Source organism: Dreissena polymorpha, chromosome 3, assembly GCF_020536995.1.
Source record: "Dreissena polymorpha isolate Duluth1 chromosome 3, UMN_Dpol_1.0, whole genome shotgun sequence".
In the NCBI taxonomy this organism is placed as follows: domain Eukaryota; kingdom Metazoa; phylum Mollusca; class Bivalvia; order Myida; family Dreissenidae; genus Dreissena; species Dreissena polymorpha.
Genome location: NC_068357.1, coordinates 131372964 through 131398611, shown reverse-complemented (window position 1 = coordinate 131398611; position 25648 = coordinate 131372964). Strand labels below are relative to the sequence as shown.

General features: G+C 35.5%; 1 protein-coding gene across 7 annotated transcripts in view; it reads left to right on the top strand.

The window, feature by feature from the left end:
* The window catches only part of LOC127871481 (uncharacterized), a 362002-nt gene extending 337920 nt beyond the window's left edge, over positions 1 to 24082 (top strand). For 3 of the 7 annotated variants that reach the window (XM_052414446.1, XM_052414445.1, XM_052414444.1), the window contains exons 6-10: positions 4297 to 4404; positions 6048 to 6144; positions 9431 to 9532; positions 11390 to 11605; positions 12859 to 24082. In XM_052414446.1, the coding sequence (XP_052270406.1) occupies positions 4297 to 4404; positions 6048 to 6144; positions 9431 to 9532; positions 11390 to 11559 (477 nt within the window). In that variant the 3' untranslated portion in view covers positions 11560 to 11605; positions 12859 to 24082. The remainder of the gene's footprint in view (positions 1 to 4296; positions 4405 to 6047; positions 6145 to 9430; positions 9533 to 11389; positions 11606 to 12858) is intronic. The other 4 variants (XR_008045365.1, XR_008045368.1, XR_008045367.1 and 1 more) reach the window with 4 other exon arrangements.
* Positions 24083 to 25648: the final 1566 nt, after the last annotated feature.

The window sequence follows — 25648 nt, the reverse complement described above, 5'->3', positions numbered from 1 at the left end:
TCTAATGCTTATAACATTAGTCAATAATTAGAAATAATTATTATTAAATTTATCATAACTAGTACTTATCAAGAAAGTTTTTTAATGCAATGTGAATGTTCAATCACTTGCAGACATATCTTATTTTAAGCATGTAATCAAATGTAAATAATTGCTAGTGTAAAAACAATTATTGTCCCCTATGGGTTTCACCGGAGGGGACTTACCCAAGCGAAATGAAGGCCATATGACCATGGTTTACCATGGTAGACCATGGCTAAACCATGGTTTACCATGGTCATATGACCATGGTATACCATGGTAGACCACGTTTTGTTAAATGGCACCACAGTCTTTGCCCATGGTCATCATGACCATGGTCGACCATGGCCAAATACCATGGTTGACATTGGTCAAATACCATGGTCGACCATGGCCATATACCATGGTTGACCATGGTGCCATTTAACAAAACATGGTTGGCCATGGTCTACCATGGTAGACCATAGTCATATGGCCTTCCTTTTGTAAAACAGCACCACAGGCTTAAGTGGTCATGCTTTTGACAGAAAATGGCTGATGATAACTGCTGGAATTTCTGCAGGAATTTTCTAGAGAATTCCAGGAAAAAGGTCAGGTTTGATAGCTCTGTTTTTTATTTACCAAAACTAGAAATAAATGGCAGTTTGACATTAATAATTAACTTTTTGGCATTGAACACTTGTGAAGAAAGGCTCATACTTTAAGGGAATATTATGCGTCCAGGGCCATTGAATTACTGAAAGAACTTAAAGATAAAATTCTACATTGTAATAAAATCATTTGAATTGCTGACACTTCATCGACATGTTGGCGAACAGTTAATGAGTATGAAATGATTAGTTATGCTTCTGATTATGTTGATGACAAAAATATTCATAAAGCAGAGGAAAAAGTGATACAATGTAGCAAAAATTGGGAAACATAGGTGAACACAGTGCCAAAGAAGTTAAAATGGAACCAATGGCTGATCAGTTTAGCCGGTAATTTATTAAAGCCTTACATTTCCAAATATAACATAAACCATGTGTCTTCATTCAGCTTGCCCATTTCAACTTCCTGTGCACACAATATTCTTCCTTTGTAAAAACAGCAATGACCATGTCCAACCATGGTCAGTCTTTTGTCACCATTGCCGACCATGGTTGACCATGGTCACCATTGCCGACCATGGTCCATTTTTTGTGTGACCATGTCCAACCATGGTCTGTCTATTGTCACCATTGCCAACCATGGTTGACCATGGTCACCCTTGCCGACCATGGTCCATGTTTTTTGTGACCATGGTCAACCATGTTCCTGATCATGTTCCACCACGGTTTTTGATGGCTGACAATCAAATACCATGGTCAACCATCAAAAACCGTGGTCTACCATAGTCATCATTTCGCCTGGGTATGGTTTGCGATCTGTGCGTCTGTCAGTGAGTCTGTCACATTTTTCTGGATCCTGTGATAACTTTAAGTTCTTCATATTTTTTCATGAAACTTGAAACATGGATAGATGGCAATATGGACATTATGCATGTCATTTCATTTTGTTCCTACGTCAAAAATTATAGTTGATATGGCAACAAATATAATATATAAAAAAAATCTGACAAGGATGGAGCCGGTAGGGGACATATATTGCTTTGCATTATAGTCTTGTTGTTTCTGTTTACTAAGCAAAAACAATTGAAAACCCAACCTGGAATACCAATGCAATATAGGTTTGGCTCAACAATTTTAAGGGTCAGTCCAGGGTAGGTGGAAAGTAACAACTTTAGTTAAATGCTTAATGAAAATTTAAAGATCCTTTTGGAGTTGATGTCACATGGTGTTCTGCTATTCATGTTGCAGTCATATTAGGGAGAAACATATCAATATCCTAGCATTCAAATGATTGTTCAATGATTAATTACTTTTTCACCTACCATTTGCGGAAGAAAATTTCGTCATTATCCATCTGGTTATACGAAGTAAATAATTTAAATCCATAAAAAGCACAAGAAATGTTATGCTTTTACATCGTTAATTTTAGATGTCATTGCTACAAAAGTATTTTCCAAGCACAAATGTGCTAACAATTGTAACTCCATCCAATGCGGCCGCCATTTTGACAGGAAGTAATCTCGTTTTATTTTAATAAAAGCTATTTATTTTCATGAACAAGAAGATCAATATCACCAAAATTAAATAGAAAAACTATTTTTATTTTAAATTATATAATATAAATAGCATGACATTCTAATTTGTTAATTAATTTAAAGATTAAGCAATCCACTTCCAGTTGTTGTTTTTGTTCCAAATGCCGAAATGGCGGAATCATCGTGACATTTAAACCACAACAAACGCTTTATTTTGTTGCAAGAAATATACATATACAAATTACAAGGATATTAAAAGAAATTGGATAAAAGACTTAGGAAATGGATTATGTTTAAGAAAGTTGATGACAACATTGGATTATCTAGAAGGAGTATTATTAAATGGAGTACGTATGTGAAATTGTATGATTTGACAGATTTATCCAGTTGCCGCATGAGCCGGGTTAAGAATTGCTTGACCGGATAAATCCGGTCGCCGCACAGGAAGGGTTAATTAACATAGTCAGCTCTGTTATTTTCAAGCCAAGTCTTGTTGATGCTATTAAGTCAGCTTTAATTGAGCAAATACCCTTTATCAGAATTAAGAATAATTTATTGATAAAAGTAATCAATTGATAGAAACCCAGGTTTATGAACTCAGGTAAGTAGCTCCTGAATGATGGAGTAACTTTGTTGAAATGTATGTTAAGTTAGTTCTTCTGATATGAAGGAAGTGGCCATCAATTTATAATTTCAACTATAATTAATAATGTTTTTGTCTAAATTTATTTTGTTTATATTGTTTTACTATATAGTATTTTGATTTTGATAACGGTATATTTTATCTCTAGCTTACATCAAACAAAACATATCATTAAAATGATATACAGCCTTGGTTTTGGTTGGTGTTGGTGAAATTCTTGTGTATTTCTGTACTGTTTCTATAGATATATGATCAATTATATCTATTAATGCAAAATAAGCCACAAAATCAGGTGCAACACCCTGTCATTGGTTTGATTGTGATGCAGCTAAGAACTGGGCAGAAAAAGGCATTTGATATCTTTGATCTAATAGACTTATCCCGGAAAAGCACGAGTTTAGAAAAACCCACTAATCACCCCGGTACAAACAACGCTGATCCATTATATCAACCAACGATAGCTTACTTTAAATCATAACGGTTGATACAGTGTGTGATTTTGAAAGGATTATAAATGGGTCGGCTTTATTTGTACCAGCAGATTAGTGGGTTTTTCCAAAAAGTAGTTTTTTTCCGGGATACATATATTGATATAACTTGTGACCTTTCATCAACAACAAGCACAATCAACGCAAAATATCTTTTTACAAGATATTTCTTGTTTTTATGAGAAGTAATTTTTAATGGCCATCAATGATTTTAATTATTTAAACTTATTGATGATGCGGTGTAGAATTAGCTTGTTGCAAGGTTACATGAAACCTCTTAATATTTCTGCAAAGATTTTTGCTGTATATATAAACATACCGGTACCCAATAAACATATTTTTACTGTTTAATGGCTTCAGAAAAAATCTGATTGATATTGTGTGTTATGTTACAACGTTTTTCATCAATTATACAAAGCGTGGTTAAGATATCCATGTAAAAAAAAAATAAAAAAAAAAATATGCACACAAAAAATTCAGACAAATGCATTTTTATCATTCAATGAAAATTATTATCCACATGTTCAGATAATAGTTTGAACATGTTGCATTCTAAAATTAAATTCATTCTTGATGATTGGTTTTAATGATTTGATAATGGTAGAATGAAGAAAATTGGTTGTTATCATTAAATCGGAAACAAAATTTGCGTTGAAATAATTGTAAGTGGTTTGTGTTTATTGTGCAAATATAAAGTGAAGTGAAATACAGTTTTCAAGTCACAAGATCAAATGTCCTTATTTCAGCTTGAAGAATTCTGGCATGTATCATTTATGAATGAAACGCATTATAAGTCAAATTATAATTTTTATGACTTTTGACAGAAAAAAATATCCACTATTGACTGAAAAGTTACAGTAAACAATAATAGTTGTTCATGATAAATAGCCAAAGAGTAAGTATATTGTCAGTTACTTTAAATATAAAAGCAAGTCATACAATAACTACTATCATCTGAACTTGTTTTGAAATTCAAAAGGTGTTCCATTCTTGCCTTACCTTATCCTGACTGATTTCAGTTGAGCCAGATCCTGGGTCACAGTGACCAGCTGTACATCCGTCTGCCCAACGGCCTCAGGTTGTGGCTCATCATCCTGTCCCTTCTGATTTCCATCCTGGCAGTCTGGGTATGGCCTTCACCTTGCAGGGGTCAGCTTGTATTGCTGACCTTGAGTTTGTGACTGTGTCTTGGTGTCATTGTATTGGTGACCATGCTTTTGTAATTTGACCGAAGACCATGATTGTATTTTCTGCCCTGTAATACTACAACAATACTCTGAAGTTTTGTGTTTTACATTTAATTTGTGTTTCATGTTTTTGCATAAATGGGTTTTTATGCTCCCGTAGGGTGGCATATAGCAGTTGAACTGTCCGTCAGTCTGTCCCTGCGTCTGTCTGTCCGTCCGAAAACTTTAACATTGACCATAACTTTTGCAATGTTGAAGAAAGCAACTTGATATTTGGCATGCATGTGTATTTCATGAGGCTGCACATTTTGAGCGGTGAAAGGTCAAGGTTAAAGTCATCCTTCAAGGTCAAAAGTAAAAATATACAATCCAAAGGAAGTAATAAGCTTTAAAAGGGAGATAATTTCTAAACCTGCCAAATGTGTATTGAAATTTTATTTCAAAGCGGCGCAATAGGGGGCATTGTGTTTCTGACGGTTTTATCATGTTGTCATATATACATTTGGTTTGAATTGTGTATGATGCAAGTTTAATTTATATTAACTCTGGGTTAAGTGTGAGGCTTCAACTGGTTTAAAACCTCATGTTTTGCATTGACAGTTCCATGGTATTAATCCCCCTTTTAAAATTTTAATGTTTAGCGTAGTTTATTTGTTAGAAAATTAGTGGGTAAGAAAAAAGATTTCTCTCTTGAAATAGTTTCTGATCTTTAATTTTTGTCTGTAATAATTTGTCTTGATATGAAATGTTTGTGTTTCATTAAGTTTTTTTTCTTCTTCTAAAGTCACTATCTTAGAGTAATTTAGTTTCTTTGAGTCTTTAGCCTAGAAATAATTGGTACTAAATGTTTGGACCAAGTGACATGAAAATAAGGCAATAAAGTGGCCTCTAGCATTTTCACAAGGCATATGTTGAAAGCACACAATGCTTGATATGCAAAAAGGAGATCACAAAACCTCGCCACGAGCACAGTGTGTTGAAGAAGCTAATCAAAATTCCCTATTACATAATACCTGTTTGATGCTTTTACATGATCTGTCTGTCTGTCTGCCTGTCTTGTCGTGTCTGTCTGTCTGTCTGTTTGCATCATCATCAATCATCTAACATTATCAACAGGTATTTGGTTAGAGATATCTTACATTCTGGTTTTACATCCAAAACATGACTTTTTATAAAAATGCTTTCATCTTGTTGTTTTCCTTTTTTGTTCGAATGGAATATTCCATGAGCTGAAGTCTGTCAAGGAAAGTAATTATAGGGTATTGTTACCCAATAATTTCTCTTGACATTGATATGTTCTAGAAAGGGTGCCACAGTATCTTGTTGCCTTATCAGATTAGAAATTGTCAAGACGGATAATTTATTAAATCAAGTAAAACATAATATGGAGTAGCAAGTGATTTCATGTCATGTGGTCTAGATTTTTTGGAGATGTTCAAATATATGTTGTTGTGTTTTTTCATTTGAAGAAAGTAAATACAAATATCAAAATACTTTGGCTTAAACTGTTGTCCAAACATTGAGTTTATCAGTGCATAAAAGTCACATAACCATATTTGATAAGTTTCACACACTGATTTCAGGCGCTGCTGTTTCCAAGCCACTATTTCTCCACAATGTATGATGTTGACGGCTCCACATTTGCCTTTCCTGTCAGACTGTACGCCTGTGCCCTTATCTGTAAGTACATCTTAAGGTTTTCAGTCTCACTGAAGCATTCCCTTATCTGTAAGTACATCTTAAGGTTTTCAGTCTCACTGAAGCATTCCCTTATCTGTAAGTACATCTAGGTTTTCAGTCTCACTGAAGCATTCCCTTATCTGTAAGTACATCTAGGTTTTCAGTCTCACTGAAGCATTCCCTTATCTGTAAGTAAATCTAGGTTTTTAGACTCACTGAAGCATTCCCTTATCGGTAAGTACATCTAGGTTTTCAGTCTCACTAAAGCATTCCCTTATCGGTAAGTACATCTAGTTTTTCAGACTCACTGAAGCATTCCCTTATCGGTAAGTACATCTAGGTTTTCAGTCTCACTGAAGCATTCCCTTATCGGTAAGTACATCTAGGTTTTCAGTCTCACTGAAGCATTCCCTTATCGGTAAGTACATCTAGGTTTTCAGTCTCACTGAAGCATTCCCTTATCGGTAAGTACATCTAGGTTTTCAGTCTCACTGAAGCATTCCCTTATCTGTAAGTGCATCTAGGTTTTCAGTCTCAATGAAGCATTCCCTTATCTGTAAGTACATCTTAAGGTTTTCAATCTCACTGAAGCATTCCCTTATCTGTAAGTACATCTAGGTTTTCAGTCTCACTGAAGCATTCCCTTATCTGTAAGTACATCTAGGTTTTCAGTCTCACTGAAGCATTCCCTTATCGGTAAGTACATCTAGGTTTTCAGTCTCACTGAAGCATTCCCTTATCTGTAAGTGCATCTAGGTTTTCAGTCTCTCTGAAGCATTCCCTTATCTGTAAGTACATCTTAAGGTTTTCAGTCTCACTGAAGCATTCCCTTATCTGTAAGTACATCTAGGTTTTCAGTCTCACTGAAGCATTCCTTTATCTGTAAGTACATCTAGGTTTTCAGTCTCACTGAAGCATTCCCTTATCTGTAAGTACATCTAGGTTTTCAGTCTCACTGAAGCATTCCCTTATCGGTAAGTACATCTAGGTTTTCAGTCTCACTGAAGCATTCCCTTATCGGTAAGTACATCTAGGTTTTCAGTCTCACTGAAGCATTCCCTTATCGGTAAGTACATCTAGGTTTTCAGTCTCACTGAAGCATTCCCTTATCTGTAAGTACATCTAGGTTTTCAGTCTCACTGAAGCATTCCCTTATCGGTAAGTACATCTAGGTTTTCAGTCTCACTGAAGCATTCCCTTATCGGTAAGTACATCTAGGTTTTCAGTCTCACTGAAGCATTCCCTTATCGGTAAGTACATCTAGGTTTTCAGTCTCACTTAAGCATTCCCTTATCTGTAAGTACATCTAGGTTTTCAGTCTCACTGAAGCATTCCCTTATCTGTAAGTACATCTTAAGGTTTTCAGTCTCACTGAAGCATTCCCTTATCTGTAAGTACATCTAGGTTTTCAGTCTCACTGAAGCATTCCCTTATCTGTAAGTACATCTTAAGGTTTTCAGTCTCACTGAAGCATTCCCATATCTGTAAGTACATCTAGGTTTTCAGTCTCACTGAAGCATTCCCTTGTCTGTAATTACATCTAGGTTTTCAGTCTCACTGAAGCATTCCCTTATCTGTAAGTACATCTTAAGGTTTTCAGTCTCACTGAAGCATTCCCTTATTTTTAAGTACATCTTAAGGTTTTTAGTCTCACCGAAGCATTCCCTTATCTGTAAGTGCATCTAGATTTTCAGTCTCACTGAAGCATTCCTTTGTCTATGACAGAGCAAAATTAATGCTTCAAGGGATTCTGGAATGTTGGTCAATCGTGTCTCAAAATTGTGGGAAAGTATACCATTCTTATATTATGTTTAACTCCCTCACGTCTTAACGTCCAAAAGGACTCTCACATATTATGTTTTACTCCAACACGCCTTAACGTCTGAAAGGAACCTCACATATTATGTTTTACTCCAACACGCCTGTACGTCTGAAAGGACCCTCACATATTATGTTTTACTCCAACACGCCTATACGTCTGAAAGGACTCTAACGTATTATGTTTTACTCCAACATGCCTATACGTCTGAAAGGACTCTCACGTATTATGTTTAACTCAAACACGCCTATACGTCTGAAAGGACTCTCACATATTATGTTTAACTCAAACACGCCTATACGTCTGAAAAAACTCTCACGTATTATGTTTAACTCAAACACGCCTATACGTCTGAAAGGACTCTCACATATTATGTTTAACTCAAACACGCCTATACGTCTGAAAGGACTCTCATATATTATGTTTAACTCAAACACGCCTATACGTCTGAAAGGACTCTCACGTATTATGTTTAGCTCAAACACGCCTATACGTCTGAAAGGACTCTCACATATTATGTTTAACTCAAACATGCCTATACATCTGAAAGGACCCTCACGTATTATGTTTTACTCCAACATGCCTATACGTCTGAAAGGACTCTCACGTATTATGTTTTACTCCAACACGCCTATACGTCTGAAAGGGCTCTCGAGTATTATGTTTTACTCCAACAAGCCTAAACGTCTGAAAGGACTCTCACATATTATGTTTGACTCAAACACGCCTATACGTCTGAAAGGACTCTCATACAGTGTTTAACTTCAACACCCCTAAATGTCTGAAAGTATTCTCTTATATTTTTGTTTCACTTTAACAAGCCTCAATGTTTGTAGGGATTTAATTTTGTGTAATTTTGACATTTGTATTCCCTATTTCTGGGTTATAATTGTGCTTAAATATCCCATTATAATTTGTTAAACATGTGTAAAGCATAATAATGTGTCATTGCATTTTACCTTAAGCAGCAGCTCTTGTTTAAATTATGATAATAACCATAAGTAAGCAAAAAGCATATGGTACATGTGTATTGTTTTTTGCCTGTTTTAGTGTGCTTAAGAAAAATAATTTAGTGTGGCTGTAACCTCAGGATAGCTGTACTGCAGTATGCATATTGGGGCAGGCTGTCTAGTTGTACAGGCAATCATGTCTCAGTGTTATTAAACCATTTATGCCTAGCGCCTAGAAAAAAAGGCCTTGGCAAACAGCGTTGACCCAGATGAGACGCCGCATGATGCGGCGTCTCATCAGGGTCTGCGCTTTTTGCTTAAAGGAATTTCTGTAAGAAATATTATAGATATAGAAATGAATATACAAGACATCCCTAATTTTGAAAGAAATTGATCCAATTTAGAAGGATGGGAGAGTCCACTAGGCATAAATGGGTTAAGAAGATTTCTGCTTTGTCCGATGAAAAGTGTCAGTCATCCAACACTCATATGCCTGCACTCTTCTGTGCTGTTGCAGCGATAGCGGTGATGTACTGGAGCACGGTGCAGGCCTCTGACAGGGATGTCATCCGTACGATCCTCCTCTCCAGTGTTGTGTTCTTTGCCCTGCAAATTTGTGGTTTGTATACTGAGGCATTCACTTCAAAACACTTTTTACCTTGACTTTGTGAACCTTGCGTGCATTCTGAAATGTGTTTTGGGGAATGGCGGCGGGTGGTGGATGGCATCATGTCATTTTACCCAACTATGGTGCAGGGTCACTCTTTAGCAAAGCTTATGCAGCCTTGCTCTGTGAAGAACGGTTAAATGCATTTGCAGTTTTCACTTGCTATTCAGGAACAGCACTTTCCGCCTAAACTGAATTTTTGTTAAAAAGGAACTTCTTGTAAAATAAAAAATACAATTAACGCGGAAAGTGTTCTCCCTGATTAGTCTGTCTAGAAAAATAACTGGTGCCTTTTTAAATTCAATTGTTATTTGTCATAAGAAGAGTTGAAGTTAACTTCCTGTTGTAAATATTTGGGCCTTGCTATGTGAAAAGGGGTTTTAATGAATGTGCGTAAAGTGTCGTCCCAGCTAGATTAGCCTGTGCAGTCCACATGCATTAACCCCCCCCCCCTTTAGAAATTAGCATCACCGTAGGAAAAATGGGCTTAATGCTTGATCTTAAAGTGATGTAGGCTAAGCAAAGACAATACTTTCATGTGGTGACTACATGCACAGGTTTATTTGGGACGACACTTTACGCACATGCAACTCGCCGCTTTTCCCAGAGAATAACTCATTAAGTATTAAAATGCATCCCTTCGGGTAATGAAGTTAGTTATGTCTTATTGTTGGTTGTAGTGCTATTAAGCAAACTGCCTTTCAGAACCTATGCATTTACAGAATTTTACACAAGATTTTATGTTTATATCACTGAATAAAAAAAAGTCACCATCAGTTATGATAACTTATTAAAATTCTTTAAATGTTATTTGTTGTATTATATTGTTCTGTTTGCATATATTTCAGTTGCAGTAACTGTTTTGTACAATATGTTGTTCACAAACTAATTTGTTAACTTGATGATGATTTTTTGGTTTCTTAGTTCTTGCAAAATTGATTGTTACAGTAATACACCAAATACAGCATCAGATATAAAAACAAATTCCCATGATGTTTTATGAAAGTTTTGTGACTCAATTTTAGACAAAAAGTTTGTGTAAATAATAAAAATGAGAAACATTATAAAGAAATCCACTTAATTAACTGTATTGTTTATAGTATTATTATCATAAATAGTAGTCTTACTAGTAGTAATAATAGTATTATAATTAATGAAAACATCCTATGAAGTTTCCATTGTTTATAAATCAATGTGTTAATGATATAAGCCACGTGATGTGAATATCCGTCTTATGCCATAAATCTTGTCAGGAACTATGCTGTTCACTATAAAATCAAGTTAGATTTAATGGTCGCATAAGCAGCCAGGGTAGCTGGGGACCAGACTGCGCGGATGCTCAGGCTAGACTGAAGTTACTCTAGCTGCATAAAGAATATAATCCATTTTCTCATGATGCGGTTTATGTTAAAAGTTATGTTGGGTCATAATGTTTGCCTTCCCATTATATCAACTGTAGTATCAATGATGGGGATCAATTTAGTCTGTCATGTGTTTTTATTCCTGATCAGTGTACAAACTAAAGGTCAGATTAACTGAAGTTCAGCCATTCTTAAAAGTCTTAAAATGCAATGTAAAGCTTTAAGTGTGATGAATATGGTATATGTTGGAAGTTATTATTACTTGCTATCAAGTGTTCCATTGAATCAATGTTACACAGTCATCAGTTACTGAAATGTGAAATATAAAGCAATTTTATTTCAGTATCTGCATATCTCATAATATATATATTCAAAGAGATTTTTTTTTCTAAACATGTCAACTATTTTCTCCATTGTGTGGTATATTTGTGTGTTTCTGTCTCCACAGTGTTGCTGAGTTGTTGGCTACCATGGCTACCTTCTTCCCACCCAGCCTCAGTCCTGTGTTCCGTTGTTTTGGCGTTGATAGCACGGCTTGTCATCATAGCAATGTCGTCTTATTTTTATTGGATAACTCATAAGGATGGGAAAAGCAAGGATGTGAAATACTTTCGATAGTTGTATCGATATCAAAACACTATGGCACCAAACAGAACTTGCAATGGTATGCAAAGACCAACAACTTTGCGTTTTTTCTGCTTGCTTTACATTAATTTTGTAGCTAGTGATGAATATTAGAAAATATTTATATCGTCAGATTGGGTATCATGAACAGTGAGTGACTTAATTGGGTTGAAAAGAAAATTGAAAACAAACTTTAACAAGTGAACAGTTGGTGATCTTTTGTTGTAAATATATTGATTCTAAATACCCAACAGGAGGATATTTTAATTTGTATTAAATGAGTGGTATTAAATCCTTATTTTGCTTGTTGATTGTGTCCTTAAGGTTAGAAGAATAGTGAATATTGTCAAGTAAGCATGCATGCATGTGTCAGTTCATAAAGCTATTCTATAATTAAACAGTTAATTGTATGATAAATAATGAAAATAATTTGAGTTAGAATTGCTTTACATAATTTGTTAAAGAACAAATGAAAAACAGCTGTACAACACCATTTGTATTTAAAATACTATGCAAAATGTCAACAATTTAGTAATGCAATCTAACAGTGCATGTATACAAATCAATTAAAGATTTTGCTCATTTGAGCACAAAAAATGCATTTAAAATCATAAAATCCCATATATTGCCTATTCAATTATAAATTTGCATATATCTTGTGTGCAATCCAGTACACACTCACATTACTCAAGTGATCATATAAACATATATATAAAACATAAAAACACATATATCCCCCTTACAAGCATATGGAAACATATGTCACCTATACAATCATATAATAACACATCCCAAATACAATCATATCATCACTCATTCAATCATATCACCACATAGATCATGCATACAATTAGTCACAAACATCCTCTGTGTAATTGTATTATCACATTCATCTCACAAGCAATCATATAATCACATGAGTCACATATGCCTTACCTACGCAATTATATAATTACATACATAATCAATGAAATCATAGCATCACAAACATCTCACATGAAATTACATAATCAAATTCAATGTAAGTATGAAATTTGAAAGTGCCTAAAAAAATCAGGCCATCTTGAAATAAATTCTGTAGGCCCATGCAACACAGCAAAACTTGTTGTACTTTTAATTAAATGAAAGCGTAAAGGAAGCTTATGTTTACTTTTGTAACTGCTGTGTGACACTTTTGTATGGGTATATATTTTTAAAGAAGCATGTAAATATTAAATATAGTCAATTTCTCAATACTGAATTTGTTTGTGCACATTTGGATCTTTCAATCAATGGACATGTTGTATGTTTCAGTGATGTTGCTCTGCATCATTTCATCTACCTTGACCTTGAACCGCCGATCTGCGGGCATCATGGGATTGCAGTGCATCACCATTCTGATTGGCTACTATTTTTACTGTTGCGTGCTGGGGCTTCACACTGGTTTCATCAAGAGGACCACATCCAATAAAGACTTGACAGAAAAGGATCAATAAAAAATGCAGTAGGGTGACAAATGGCTGTTAAATAATTATGCGTAAAACACAATGATTTGCATGCCTTGAATAAAAAAGGTTCTGGCATTCCATGTGTGTGGATAAATGGCCAAGAAGCATATTTATAACTACAAACGAATAGTAGTGATGGCATTGAATATTGAATTGTTTGAATATTTCAAAACTATAAGTATTTAGAATAGTATTTTGCTATTTGAATACCTGGTTCTACTGTTTTCTAGATGTTTGTTTTTTAGCTCACCTGATTGCTCAGGTGAGCTTTTCTGATCGGTCTTTGTCCATCGTATGTCCGTCCTTCCGTAAACATTTGCTTGTAAACACTCTAGAGGTCACATTTCTTGTCCCATCTTCATGAAACTTGGTCAGAAGCACTGTCCCAATGAAATCTCAGCCGAGTTCGAAACTGGGTTGTGCCGGGTCAAAAACTAGGTCACTGGCTAAAAAAAAAGAAAAACCTTGTAAACACTCTAGAAGTCACATTTCATGCCCAAAATTCATGTAACTTTGTCAAAATGATTGTCTTAATGATATATTGGTTAAGTTCAAAAGTGGTTCCGATCCGTTGCAAAACATGGCCGCCAGTGGGCAGGGCAGTTATTCTTATTTGGCTATAGAGAAACCTTGTTAACACTCTAGAAGTCACAATTTTTGCCCAATCATCATGAAAGTGAAAATTGGTTTTATTGATATCTCGGACGAGTTTGAAAATGGTCGGGATTGGTGAAAAAACATGGCTGCCAGTGGGTGGGGCATTTTTCTCTATCAGAACATTTGTTTCCTTGATACGAGAGTTTAGTTCAAAAATGGTTCTGGTCCGTTGAATAACATGGCTGCTGGGAGGGGGGCAGTTTTCTCATTATGCCCCCCCCCCCCCCTTTCAAAGAAGAGGGGGTATATTGTTTTGCTCATGTCGGTCTATCTGTCCACCAGATGGTTTCCGGATGATAACTCAAGAGTGCTTATGCCAAGGATCATGAAACTTCATAGGTACATTGATCATGACTTGCAGATGACTCCTATTGATTTTTAGGTCACAAGGTCAAAGGTCAAGGTCACGAAGACCCGAAATAGTAAAATGGTGTCCGGATGATAACTCAAGAACACTTATTCCTAGGATCATGAAACTTCATAGATACATTGATCATGACTCGCAGATAACCCCTATTGATTTTCAGGTCGCTAGGTCAAAGGTCAAGGTCACGATGACCCTAAATAGAAAAATGGTTTCCGGATGATAACTCAAGAACGCTTATGCCTAGGATCATGAAACTTCATAGCTACATTGATCATGACTCGCAGATAACCCCTATTGATTTTCAGGTCGCTAGGTCAAAGGTCAAGGTCACGATGACCCGAAATAGAAAAATGGTTTCCGGATGATAACTCAAGAACACTTAGGCCTAGGATCAGGAAACTTAAAAGGTACATTGATCATAACTCGTAGATGACTCCTATTATTTTCAGGTCACTAGGTCAAAGGTCACGGTGACCCAAAATAGTAAAATGGTTTCTGGATGATAACTCAAGAACGGTTAGGCCTAGGATCATGAAACTTCATAGGTACATTGATCATGACTCGAAGATGACCCCTATTTATTTCAGGTCACTAGGTCAAAGGTCAAGGTTGGGGTGACCTGAAATAGTAAAATGGTTTCTGGATGTTAACTCAAGAACGCGTATGCCTAGGATCATGAAACTTCATAGGTATATTAATCATGACTCGCAGATGACCCCTATTGATTATCAGGTCACTAGGTCAAAGGTCAAGATCACAGTGCCAAATAAGGTATTCACACAACGGCTGTCAAAGTCACGGTGACACAACTTAGAAAAATGGTTTCTGGATGATAACTCTAGAATGCTTACGCCTCGGATCATGAAACTTCATAGGTATACTGATCATGACTCGCAGATGAAATAATGATGAAACTTGACCAGGGTGTTTGTCTGGACAATATCTAGGTCAAGTTTGACATTTGGTAAAGTTTGAATGAACCAACTCCTCTCAGGTGAGCGAACTAGGGCCATCTTGGCCCTCTTGTTTAAATACTGTATTAACTTCAGTCAGTCTGTGACTGTATTAGCTCTTAAATTATGACCAACACTATGTACCACCTAGGATACTATTGTAGGGTTGACAACAGTTTGCTGTTACTTTAAATCTCTTAGTGTCAACTGTGTTTTATTATCAAGGGCATAACGCAGATGAATTAACGTTTAATTAAACATAACAGAACAATTAACAAGGTGAATAAAAGCTAGGTACCGGTAATATAATTGTAATGTCCATGTATAATTTGAAATGGGTATTTTCCATTTATTTAAAAATGTGCATAACGTTTTTAAAACCAATTAACAAAAGCAACAAAAACAAAAGCATAATCAAGTGTATAGCATTAAACAATTAACATGCTTTTGGTGGCACTATATTCATTATTTTGGTAAAGATGTCATTGAAGAATAAGACCTGTTTGTATGTCCACTTTTTAAATTATAAATGCATAAACAATTACTGCAATTATATATAATTATTAAAAACATTTAACTGTTGGAATGTGTTGATTGTCGCACCATTTAAAAATTATGTTTGTAGTTTCTATGTTCACTCACTTAAAGTGTGAAAACTTTAAGATCTTGCTTACATTATATTGAATACTTAAATGATTGAATTTTCAAATACCGCTGACCAAATATTTGAGTACCAATTTTAATGTTCATTTCCATCCCTAAATTATACAAATTGTATGTATTTATTTCCTAAGCTTTTTTGTCTAATGTATATCAATTTTAGAGTTATACAATAATTATGCCCCCCTTCGAAGAAGAGGGGGTATATTGCTTTGCTCATGTCGGTCTGTCGGTCGGTCGGTCCGTCCACCAGGTGGTTGTCAGACGATAACTCAAGAACGCTTGGGCCTAGAATCATGAAACTTCATAGGTACGTTGATCATGACTCGCAGATAACCCCTATTGATTTTGAGGTCACTAGGTCAAAAGTCAAGGTCACGGTGACCCGAAATAGTAAAATGGTTTTTGAATGATAACTCAAGAACGCATACGCCTAGGATCATCAAACTTCATGGGTAGATTGATCATGACTCGAAGATGACCCCTATTGATTTTGAGGTCACTAGGTCAAAGGTCAAGGTCACGGTGACCCGAAATAGTAAAATGGTTTCCGGATGATAACTCAAGAATGCATACGCCTAGGTCATGAAACTTCATGGGTAGATTGATCATGACTCGCAGATGACCCCTATTGATTTTGAGGTCACTAGGTCAAAGGTCAATGTCACGGTGACCCGAAATAGTAAAATGGTTTTCGGATGATAACTCAAGAACGCATATGCCAAGGATCATGAAACTTGATAGGTAGATTGATCATGACTCGCAGATAACCCCTATTGATTTTGAGGTCACAAGGTCAAAGGTCAAGGTCACGGTGACCCGAAATAGTAAAATGAATTTCGAATGATAATTCAAGAACGCTTTAGCCTAGGATCATGACACTTCATAGGTACATTGATCGTGACTCGCAGATGACCTCTATTGATTTTCAGGTCACTAGGTCAAAGGTCAAGGTCACAGTGACAAAAAACGTATTCACACAATTGCTGCCACTACAACGGACAGCCCATATGGGGGGCATGCATGTTTTACAAACAGCCCTTGTTATTGTTGTGTTGTATAAAGGTGTGTCAGATTGGTTTCATGGATGGCATGTCTTACATATATTCCACTTATTTTCGATTATTTCAATGCTGTTGAAATGTGCTTTATGAATTGTGTGAAAATTATAAGTGAATAATATTATATTTGAGAAAAAAGGGATATATTTGGAAGTTTTGAGGTCAAGCTTTTGTGGGAGCTGTTATCTGTCCTTGCCTTTATTAAGTTTGGTATGTATTTTGTCAGTAATCAATTTCTCTAAACCAAGCAATAGTTATCAATCTATTTGAAACAATCAATGCTACTTCTTGTTTGGTACTAACAAGACGAACCGTTCCCATAGTTTATATGTTCAGAATACACATCCTTTGTTTTACATAAAAGATTGTTTGGAATTATGTGAAGAAAGATGATTGATAAGCGAGTATTTCTCTGACTAACTATAGGGTTTATCTCGGATTACTTTCTTTACAAAAAGAGATATGCAATGATACATCCTGGGTTTGTCATCTACACATGAGTGTAAACAAAACAGTGGTTCGATGTGCACATGTGTATTTAAAATACATGAATATGGGATCAGTAAAGGGAGGTAATTTTACAGTGAACAAAAGTATTTTCTGGGCTTTCAGATAATTCATATAATTTTTTGGTGCAATATGTCTTTCTCTGTGTTCATAAATAGAGTTACATTTTGTGAACGATATCAGTGCATACCAAAATATCAATTTTTAATGAAATATTGAATAAAAATACTGAAGAATGGTAAATGAGATTTGTTTCCCTTTAATATGTGAATAATAAACTTTATATTAGCACATTTTGTGAGAAATTTTGTGAGAAATATCTATAAATTCAACAAATTGTGTAGAATTTTAAAAGTGAAAAATCAATAATGAGTGCATGTTGACAACATCAGTTTTTGGTTGATTATGATGTTTCAAGAAAAAAATAAATTAAGGCATTTGCTGAATTGTAGTAGAGGAATGAAAATCTTAAGAACACTCTTTGGGCCATATTACAGAACATTTTTTTTCACGTGCGAATGCTAATTATATCCCCACGCAGAAATCCCATTTCACTGGGACAAAATTTGTAACCAGACAATTTTAAAACTATATTACTTGCTTTTTTATAAATTGCTTGTGTCAAATTAAAGAATGTAAGTATGTGACGAATGAAATAGTGTTTAAGGGTTACATTACATAAAATAAATGGAACATCCTGCAAATACTGCTGGCTGAGAAGTACTGCCTAACCTGTATTATGTACATTGACGTGTTCCTTGTTAGCTCGGCTGTTTTTGGAGAAAACCCGAGGTATTGTTATAGCCAGCTTGTCCCCCATCCCCATCATGCTAAAGCCTTAACATTGGATCTAAAATCAAAGTTCTTTCACCTACAACTTTAAAACTTCATAAGTAGCTGCACCTTGATGAGTTCTACACGCCACAGCCATTTTTGGGTCACTAGGTCAAATTTCAAGGTCACTTCGACCTCTAATATAAAACTTCTGACAAGCTTTCATTTATTCAAAACTGCACCCGCAGCAGAGCGTTGGCACCCGCTATGCGGTGCTCTTGTTTTATTAATATATTGCCTGGCTTTCAATAAGTATTACTGAGGTTTTATCTGTACTTGCTTCACCCTAAATATATATTTAAGATAACATATCGATCTACAGTTTTTAATTGCCATATTAGTTGTTCTTTATTTATATATAAAACTGCAATTCACTACAATTATCCGCGGTCATGTCCGGTAAATCATTTAAGAATTTATATTATATTCAGTCAAATTGAGCCCATTGATTAGTTATGTCCAATAAAAATATTGATGAATTAGAGGAAAATTGCCCTTGAGGCGGATATTTGTATCTTTTTAGTTTGCAAAGATCAGGTTTTTTAGCATGATTTGTAACAATTATAACGAACACTTTACCCTTCATACAAAAATTAATAAAATGTTGAATTAAAATGTTATAAAGTATTATTTCACGATGACATGTTGAAAAAACAATTAATTTATACATTTATATTCAACACAGGGCTGTTACTATGAAAATTGCATTTTTATAAATATACGGATTTGAACCAAATAAATGCTAAATAAAAGTATGTGTCCGTGGTAAGGGCTAATTAAGTCGTTTTTTGTTAATCAACTATTTTTCGATGAACATACATGTAAGCAGGGGATCAAATAATTGTTGGTAAAATAGATTCATATAATAATTATGCTTAAGGCCTGCACAAGCCAAGTCCCGGCTATGAACACAAAGCTGGTTATTATAGACTTAACCGTTAACCCATCCCACTCGAGGGCTTGTTACCCTATCTGTGCAGCTCTGAAATATTAATGTTCTTCTCTCAGGGAATGTTTAAAAGGTTGTTTGTTCAAAAATTATTTTGACAAATTTGAAGTTTTGGTCTTGAGCATGTTTACTGGTAACAGGAAAGGTTTTTGTCAGAATAGTGTCTTTCTCTTATTCTTTACCTTTTTATTAAACTTATTTAATTTGAATTCTCTTTAATTCAATTTAAGACAGGTAGATGAATTTATTTCTGAGTGCATTCATACAAAGGTAGTGTATAAGTATTGAAGGTAGATAACATATAACAAGTGAAAAAAGTTAATCTGTTATTGTTGTGTAAAGGCAATTGTCCTTTCCAGATCAAGTCCTTATTTGGCATAATACAGAGGGGTTAATCATGTGATAGTCAAGATGGCAATGTTCATGCCGAGGCAGGTATTTTTAGCTCACCTGAGCGATAGCTCGAGGTGAGCTATTGTGATCACTCAGCATCCGGCGTCCGTCTGTCTGTCTGTAAACAATTTGTAAACATCTTCTTCTACTAAACCATTGAGCCAATTTCAACTAAATTTCATGTGGAGCATCCCTCATGGGACAAAAGAATTGTTAAAAAAAATTTGATCGCATAACCAAGATGGCCGCCATGACCATATATGGTAAAAACCTTAAAAAATCTTCTTGTCAGAAACCGCTCATCAGATTTTCAAAAAATTTCACAGGGATGACCTTTGAAGGCTCCCCTGAAAAAGTTGTTCAAAGAAATTTGATTCGTCAAAAAACATGGCCGCAGGAGCTCGTTGAACTTTGCATGTTTATTCGTTTTTGCCTATTTTGTGAAAACTTTAAAAAATCGTCCACATTTTTTGTCCGATCCTTTCCAAATTTGCACAGTGTCTTTATATCGATGAGGACACGAACCCTACAAAAAATGAGCATTATTGGTCCATGAAGTACAGAATTACCTCCCCTTGAATTGAGAAAATGGTGTTTATGCAATAAAGTCCAAATTTTTCATCCAATTCTTTCCAAACTTGTAAGGATTTAGCATGGTTCAAACAAGGGAAACAACTATGGTTTATACATGTTCTTTTTATAACAGATTTGCCTCCCTTTAATTCATTCAAAATCTTATTTTACAGCAGAGATTCCAAATCTGACCTGTAAATGAGCCCCATATTTACTGCCAGTGCTAGGTTACCTTTTCCCATTTGATCATTCTAAAGTATTGGTCTTGTAATGCTGCTACTGCTTCTGCTACTATTACTACTACTACTACTACTACTACTACTACTACTACTACTACTACTACTACTACTTCTACTACTACTACTACTACTACTACTACTACTACTACTACTACTACTACTACTACTACTACTACTACTACTACTACTACTACTACTACTACTACTACTACTACTACTACTACTACTACTACTACTAGTACTACTACTACTACCACCACCACCACCACCACCACCACCACCACCACCACCACCACCACCACCACCACAACCACCACCACCACCACCACCACCACCACCTTCTACTACTACTGCCACGACTACTACTACTTTTACCACTACTACTACTACTACTACTACTACTACTACTACTACCACTACTACTACTACTATTACTACTACTACTACTTCTACTACTACTACATAACTTCTACTACTACTACTACTACTACTACTACTACTACTACTTCTACTACTACTACTACCACCACCACCACCACCATTCACAGTGACAAAAAACGTATTCACACAATGGCTGCTACTACAACTAAAAGCCCATATAGGGGGGCATGCATGTTTTACAAACAGCCCTTGTTTCTATGGGATTTTAACCACAACTGTTCATGTTTATCTCCGACACATATATTTAGGTCAACTGTCATGAAGTGACACGGTGAGCTTATGTGATCGTGTGATGTCTGGCGTCCGTTGTGCGTGCCTGCGTGAGTCCGTGCGTCCGTCCGTCAACAATTTGTTTGTGTAGACAGTAGAGGTCACAGTTTGCATTCAATCTTGATGAAATTTGGTCAAAATGTTTATCTTGATGAAATCCGGTTTGGGATTGTATTTGGGTCATCTGGGGTCAAAAACAAGGTCACTAGGTCAAATAATAGAACAACCTTCTGTAGACAATAGAGGTCACAGTTTTCATCCAATCTTTATGAAATTTGGTCAGAATGTTTATCTTGATGAAATCTGGGTTGGGATTTTATTTGGGTCATCTGGGGTCAAAAACTAGGTCACTAGGTCAAATAATAGAAAAACCTTATGTAGACATTAGAAATCACAGTTTTCATCCAACCTTTATGAAATTTGGTCAGAATTCTTGATGAAATCTGGGTGGGATTGTATTTGGGTCATCTGGGGTAAAAATCTAGGTCAAATAAATAGAAAAACCTTGTGTTGACAATAGAGGTCACAGTTTTCATCCAATATTTATGAACTGTGGTCAGAATGTTTATCTTGATGAAATCTGGATTGGGATTGTATTTGGGTCATCTAAAGTCAGGAACTAGGTCACTAGGTCTAATCATAGAAAAACATTGTGTAGACAATAGAGGTCATAGTTTTCATCTGATCTTAATGAGTCAGGTGAGCGATTCAGGGCCATCATGGCCCTCTTGTTGGCCTTTCTATACCCTTTATTACTTGTATTAATTTTGTAATGCCGCTCACTTTCCAGCCATATCCGCAAGAAAGTTTTTTTAGTATAAAAATTCGCTCTATATCTTGACACTACTCACTGCAAAATTTCTTAGCGGGACGACCTAATTACATCACCGCAAAAAAATATTTGGGAAGTAGAGTCAAGATTTAAAGATACGTTTAATAAGAAATAAAAGTTCATTACATTTTTCATGATATGGTTGGAAAGTGAGCGTCATTTACAAATTAAACAAAAGTATTACAGGGTATACAATGGCGTGAAATAACTGTCTAGGGATGGATGTGGCCATCCAGACTATCACGTGATTACCCTATCTGTAATAGCTGTGACTTGCTCTGCAGATAAACCTTTAGGCCAACAACAAGTAGGTGTACATATCTTTCAAATGCAATATTGGATTTATCTAATTCCTTCATACTGTTCTTGTTGTATTGTTGGCTTTTGTATTTTATTAGTGAGCAAATTGTACTTGCCATATCGTTTTTTAATTATTATTAATATGTAATTATTATAGTTTGTTTCTACCAATTTATTACATATTGATTGAAAAAAACACTTTTAGTTAAGGGTTAGGTTGGTGGTTATCACAATGGAGGGGATTCCCTTTGGGTACTTATGTTGGTGGCCATCACAATGTAGGGTATTCTCTCTGGGTACTTCTGTTGGTGGCCATCACAAAGGAGGGGATTCTCTCTGGGTACTAATGTTGGTGGCCATCACAATGGAGGGGATTCTCTCTGGGTACTTCAGTCTTTTGGTGGCCATCACAATGGAGGGGATTTTTCGCTTGGTACTTCTGTTGGTGGCCATCACAATGGAGGGGATTCTCCCTGGGTTCTTGTGATCTGTTGGTAGCCATCACAATGGAGGGGATTCCCTCTGGGTACTTCTGTTGGCGGCCATCACAATGCAGGGGATTCTCTCTGGGTTCTTCTGTTGGTGGCCATCACAATGGAGGGGATTCCCTTTGGGTACCTCTGTTTGTGGCTATCACAATGGAGGGGATTCTCTCTGGATACTTTTGTTTGTGGCCATCACAATGGAGGGGATTCTCTCTGGGTACTTTTGTTTGTGGCCATCACAATGGAGGGGATTCTCTCTGGGTACATGGCCATCACAATTGGCGGGGATTCTCTCTGGGTACTTCTGTTGTTGGTCATCACAATGGAGGGTATTCTCTCTGGTTTCTTCTGTTGGTGGCAATCACAATGGAGGGGATTCCCTCTGGGTACTTCTGATTCCCAACACAAACACACACACACACACTATACACACCAGAATGCAAACTTTGGTATGTTTAATGTGAAATTCCTATATTAAAATTGCAGTTATAAATTAACAGTACTCTCAACTCTCTCTCTCTCTCTACAAATAATGTTAATTAAAGCTGTCTGAGTGGTTTACAGCTAGGTCAATCTAGCTCCACTATCCAAAGATATAAACTACTTTGATAACCAATACCCAACTTGAACAAGACATAATCTAAAAATGTGTTCACAAGCCATCTTTAAGATTTAAATAAAGTTTCCATAACTGTTAGTTGTATTTTCTGATTGCATTGGAGATGTTAAACACTCATGGATTCTGAATACATGTAGTTAAATGCTCCAGAAATCATACCTTGGGCACATTGTAAGAATATATATTTTTAGAAGTCATCTCCTCTCAAGATATAGTTTGTATACCATGCATCATTTAGCAGCATTCTTGCCTGTAATATGTGTTTGTCAATATTATGTAGTGTGTAAGCCAGTGGAGAATTAGCTAATGACATTAAGACATTATTATACCATGCATAGTTTTACTGGTTTATCCTTATTTATTGTTGCAATTCATTTTGAGTAATGGCTTTTAATGCCCTCTCACAGCATGATGATTTAATTGGAATTTGAAGGTGTTAGTTACAGACTGTGACAATAAGATGTAAGTCATCCATGGGATGCTAAATGGCCTATTTGATTCTGTGTTGTTTACTTTTAACATTGTATCAATCTCCCTTGAAAAAAAAACACAAAATGCTCTCTCCATTGCTTGTATTGTATTGGTGATATCAATTTGGAATAAAGTTTGATTAGAAGATAAGTTATTTTGATAAATTACAACCCATATTGAACTTTTCATGTATATGTGTCTCGCCACACTGAAGGTACAGATTGAATCCAATATGTCCTATTCATGTTTTAATCATATGTACAGATTGTGATTGCCTCCTTTGAGACTGAAAGTAATTAATGTTTATGTATTTCTTTTTCTTATTTTTCGGATATTCCACAAACATTGTTGTATGTTTTGCCATATAAAATCATTTACTATATATCATATATATAAGATAAAGTCTTGTCTTGTTTAAATTATTTGTTATTTTTTATGATGAAAAAATCACATTTTTTGTATCTTTCCATGCAATAAAATAGCATCACATTTTTTTTACTACCAAGTCATGAGAATTATTTTTCTAGAGCTTGCATAGTTCACATGATGCATGGCCTATATGAAGACAAGATCACCACTGATTTATGTCAAAGTCACAAAGGTCAGTTTTGAGTTGTTCGCAAGAACAATTAAGGTTAATAGTGGTGTTTTGAAAATTGGTGTGCAGGGTACTTCTGGTAACCAAATCATTAAAAGATCGAGGATTGAAGTCAAACTGGTGTATATGTTTAGTATTTTCCTTGAGTTATAATAGTTGTGCACTCAACCCGAATCTGCGCCGAAAAAGACTGTTTGAGAAATACTTTACATAACATTTAAAAACAAGAAATCTCTTTAAAAAAAGATATACAGCGTTGATTGTGCTGGAGTTGGTGAAAGGTAGAGTTCAATGAATGAGATGGAAGATAGCGAATGTCCTTTTCTGTGCAGTTCTTTGCTGCATCACACGCAGTACGGGATGTTACGCGGAGTTTTCGCGGCTTATTTTACATCATTACATATTGGTGATCACAAATCTATAGATACAAAACAGGAAACCAAAAGAAGAATGGAAGTGAAATTAAAACATATAAGTCAAGCGGCCACACGCGAAGTATCCGTACATATTTTAGATATTTATACGCGCGTTCTTCGAACTTTCATGTTTTAGTGGTTTGTCGGGCATTGCTATTTGATTCGATTATTAACAGTATAGAAAATCATCGCGCTCATGCTTAATACATTGGTCAATAAGTTGGAATCATTCTTATTAAATTAATCAAAAATAATATCTATCATTGTTTAAAACACATAAAGAATCTATTATTGACATACCGTAATTATGTCGCCGTATATCTTCATTGAACATATTTCTGGTCTTAAGAAAATTCCTGTTCACCTAGTTCACGCGATAGCGTCTATATTATATAACTCACCGGAGGGGACTTTTGGTTTTGTCTCCGTCCGTCACACTTATCTGGATCCTGCGATAACTTTAAAAGTTCTTAATATTTTTTCATGAAACTTAAAACATGGATAGATGGCAATATGGACATTATGCATGTCATTTCATTTTGTTCCGACGTAAAAAAATTCTGGTTGCTATGGCAACAAATAGACTAGACATACTGCTGAAAATGGTGGTTTTCTGGATCCTGCGATAACTTTTAAAGGCAACAAATATATATATATAAAAAATCTGGAATTTCTGACGATGGTGGAGCCGGTAGGGGACTTAAATTGCTTGACAATAGTCTTGTTTTACTGGCTGCGAACTGACCCTGATACCTTGCGGGTTGGAATGCAATGCATTAAAGTGAGGTAACGCTTCAACTGCTGGAATGACGGCTTGTTTAAAACTTTATACTTTTACATGTTTAATGTTCAATTTCGAAAACAATTTGAAATGGTTTGGCCAAAACGAATATCAGGATAGTGAAAACCGATACTTTTATGAACTTAAATATACAAGTACACAGACAGCAATATGGAAGTAATTACTAAAT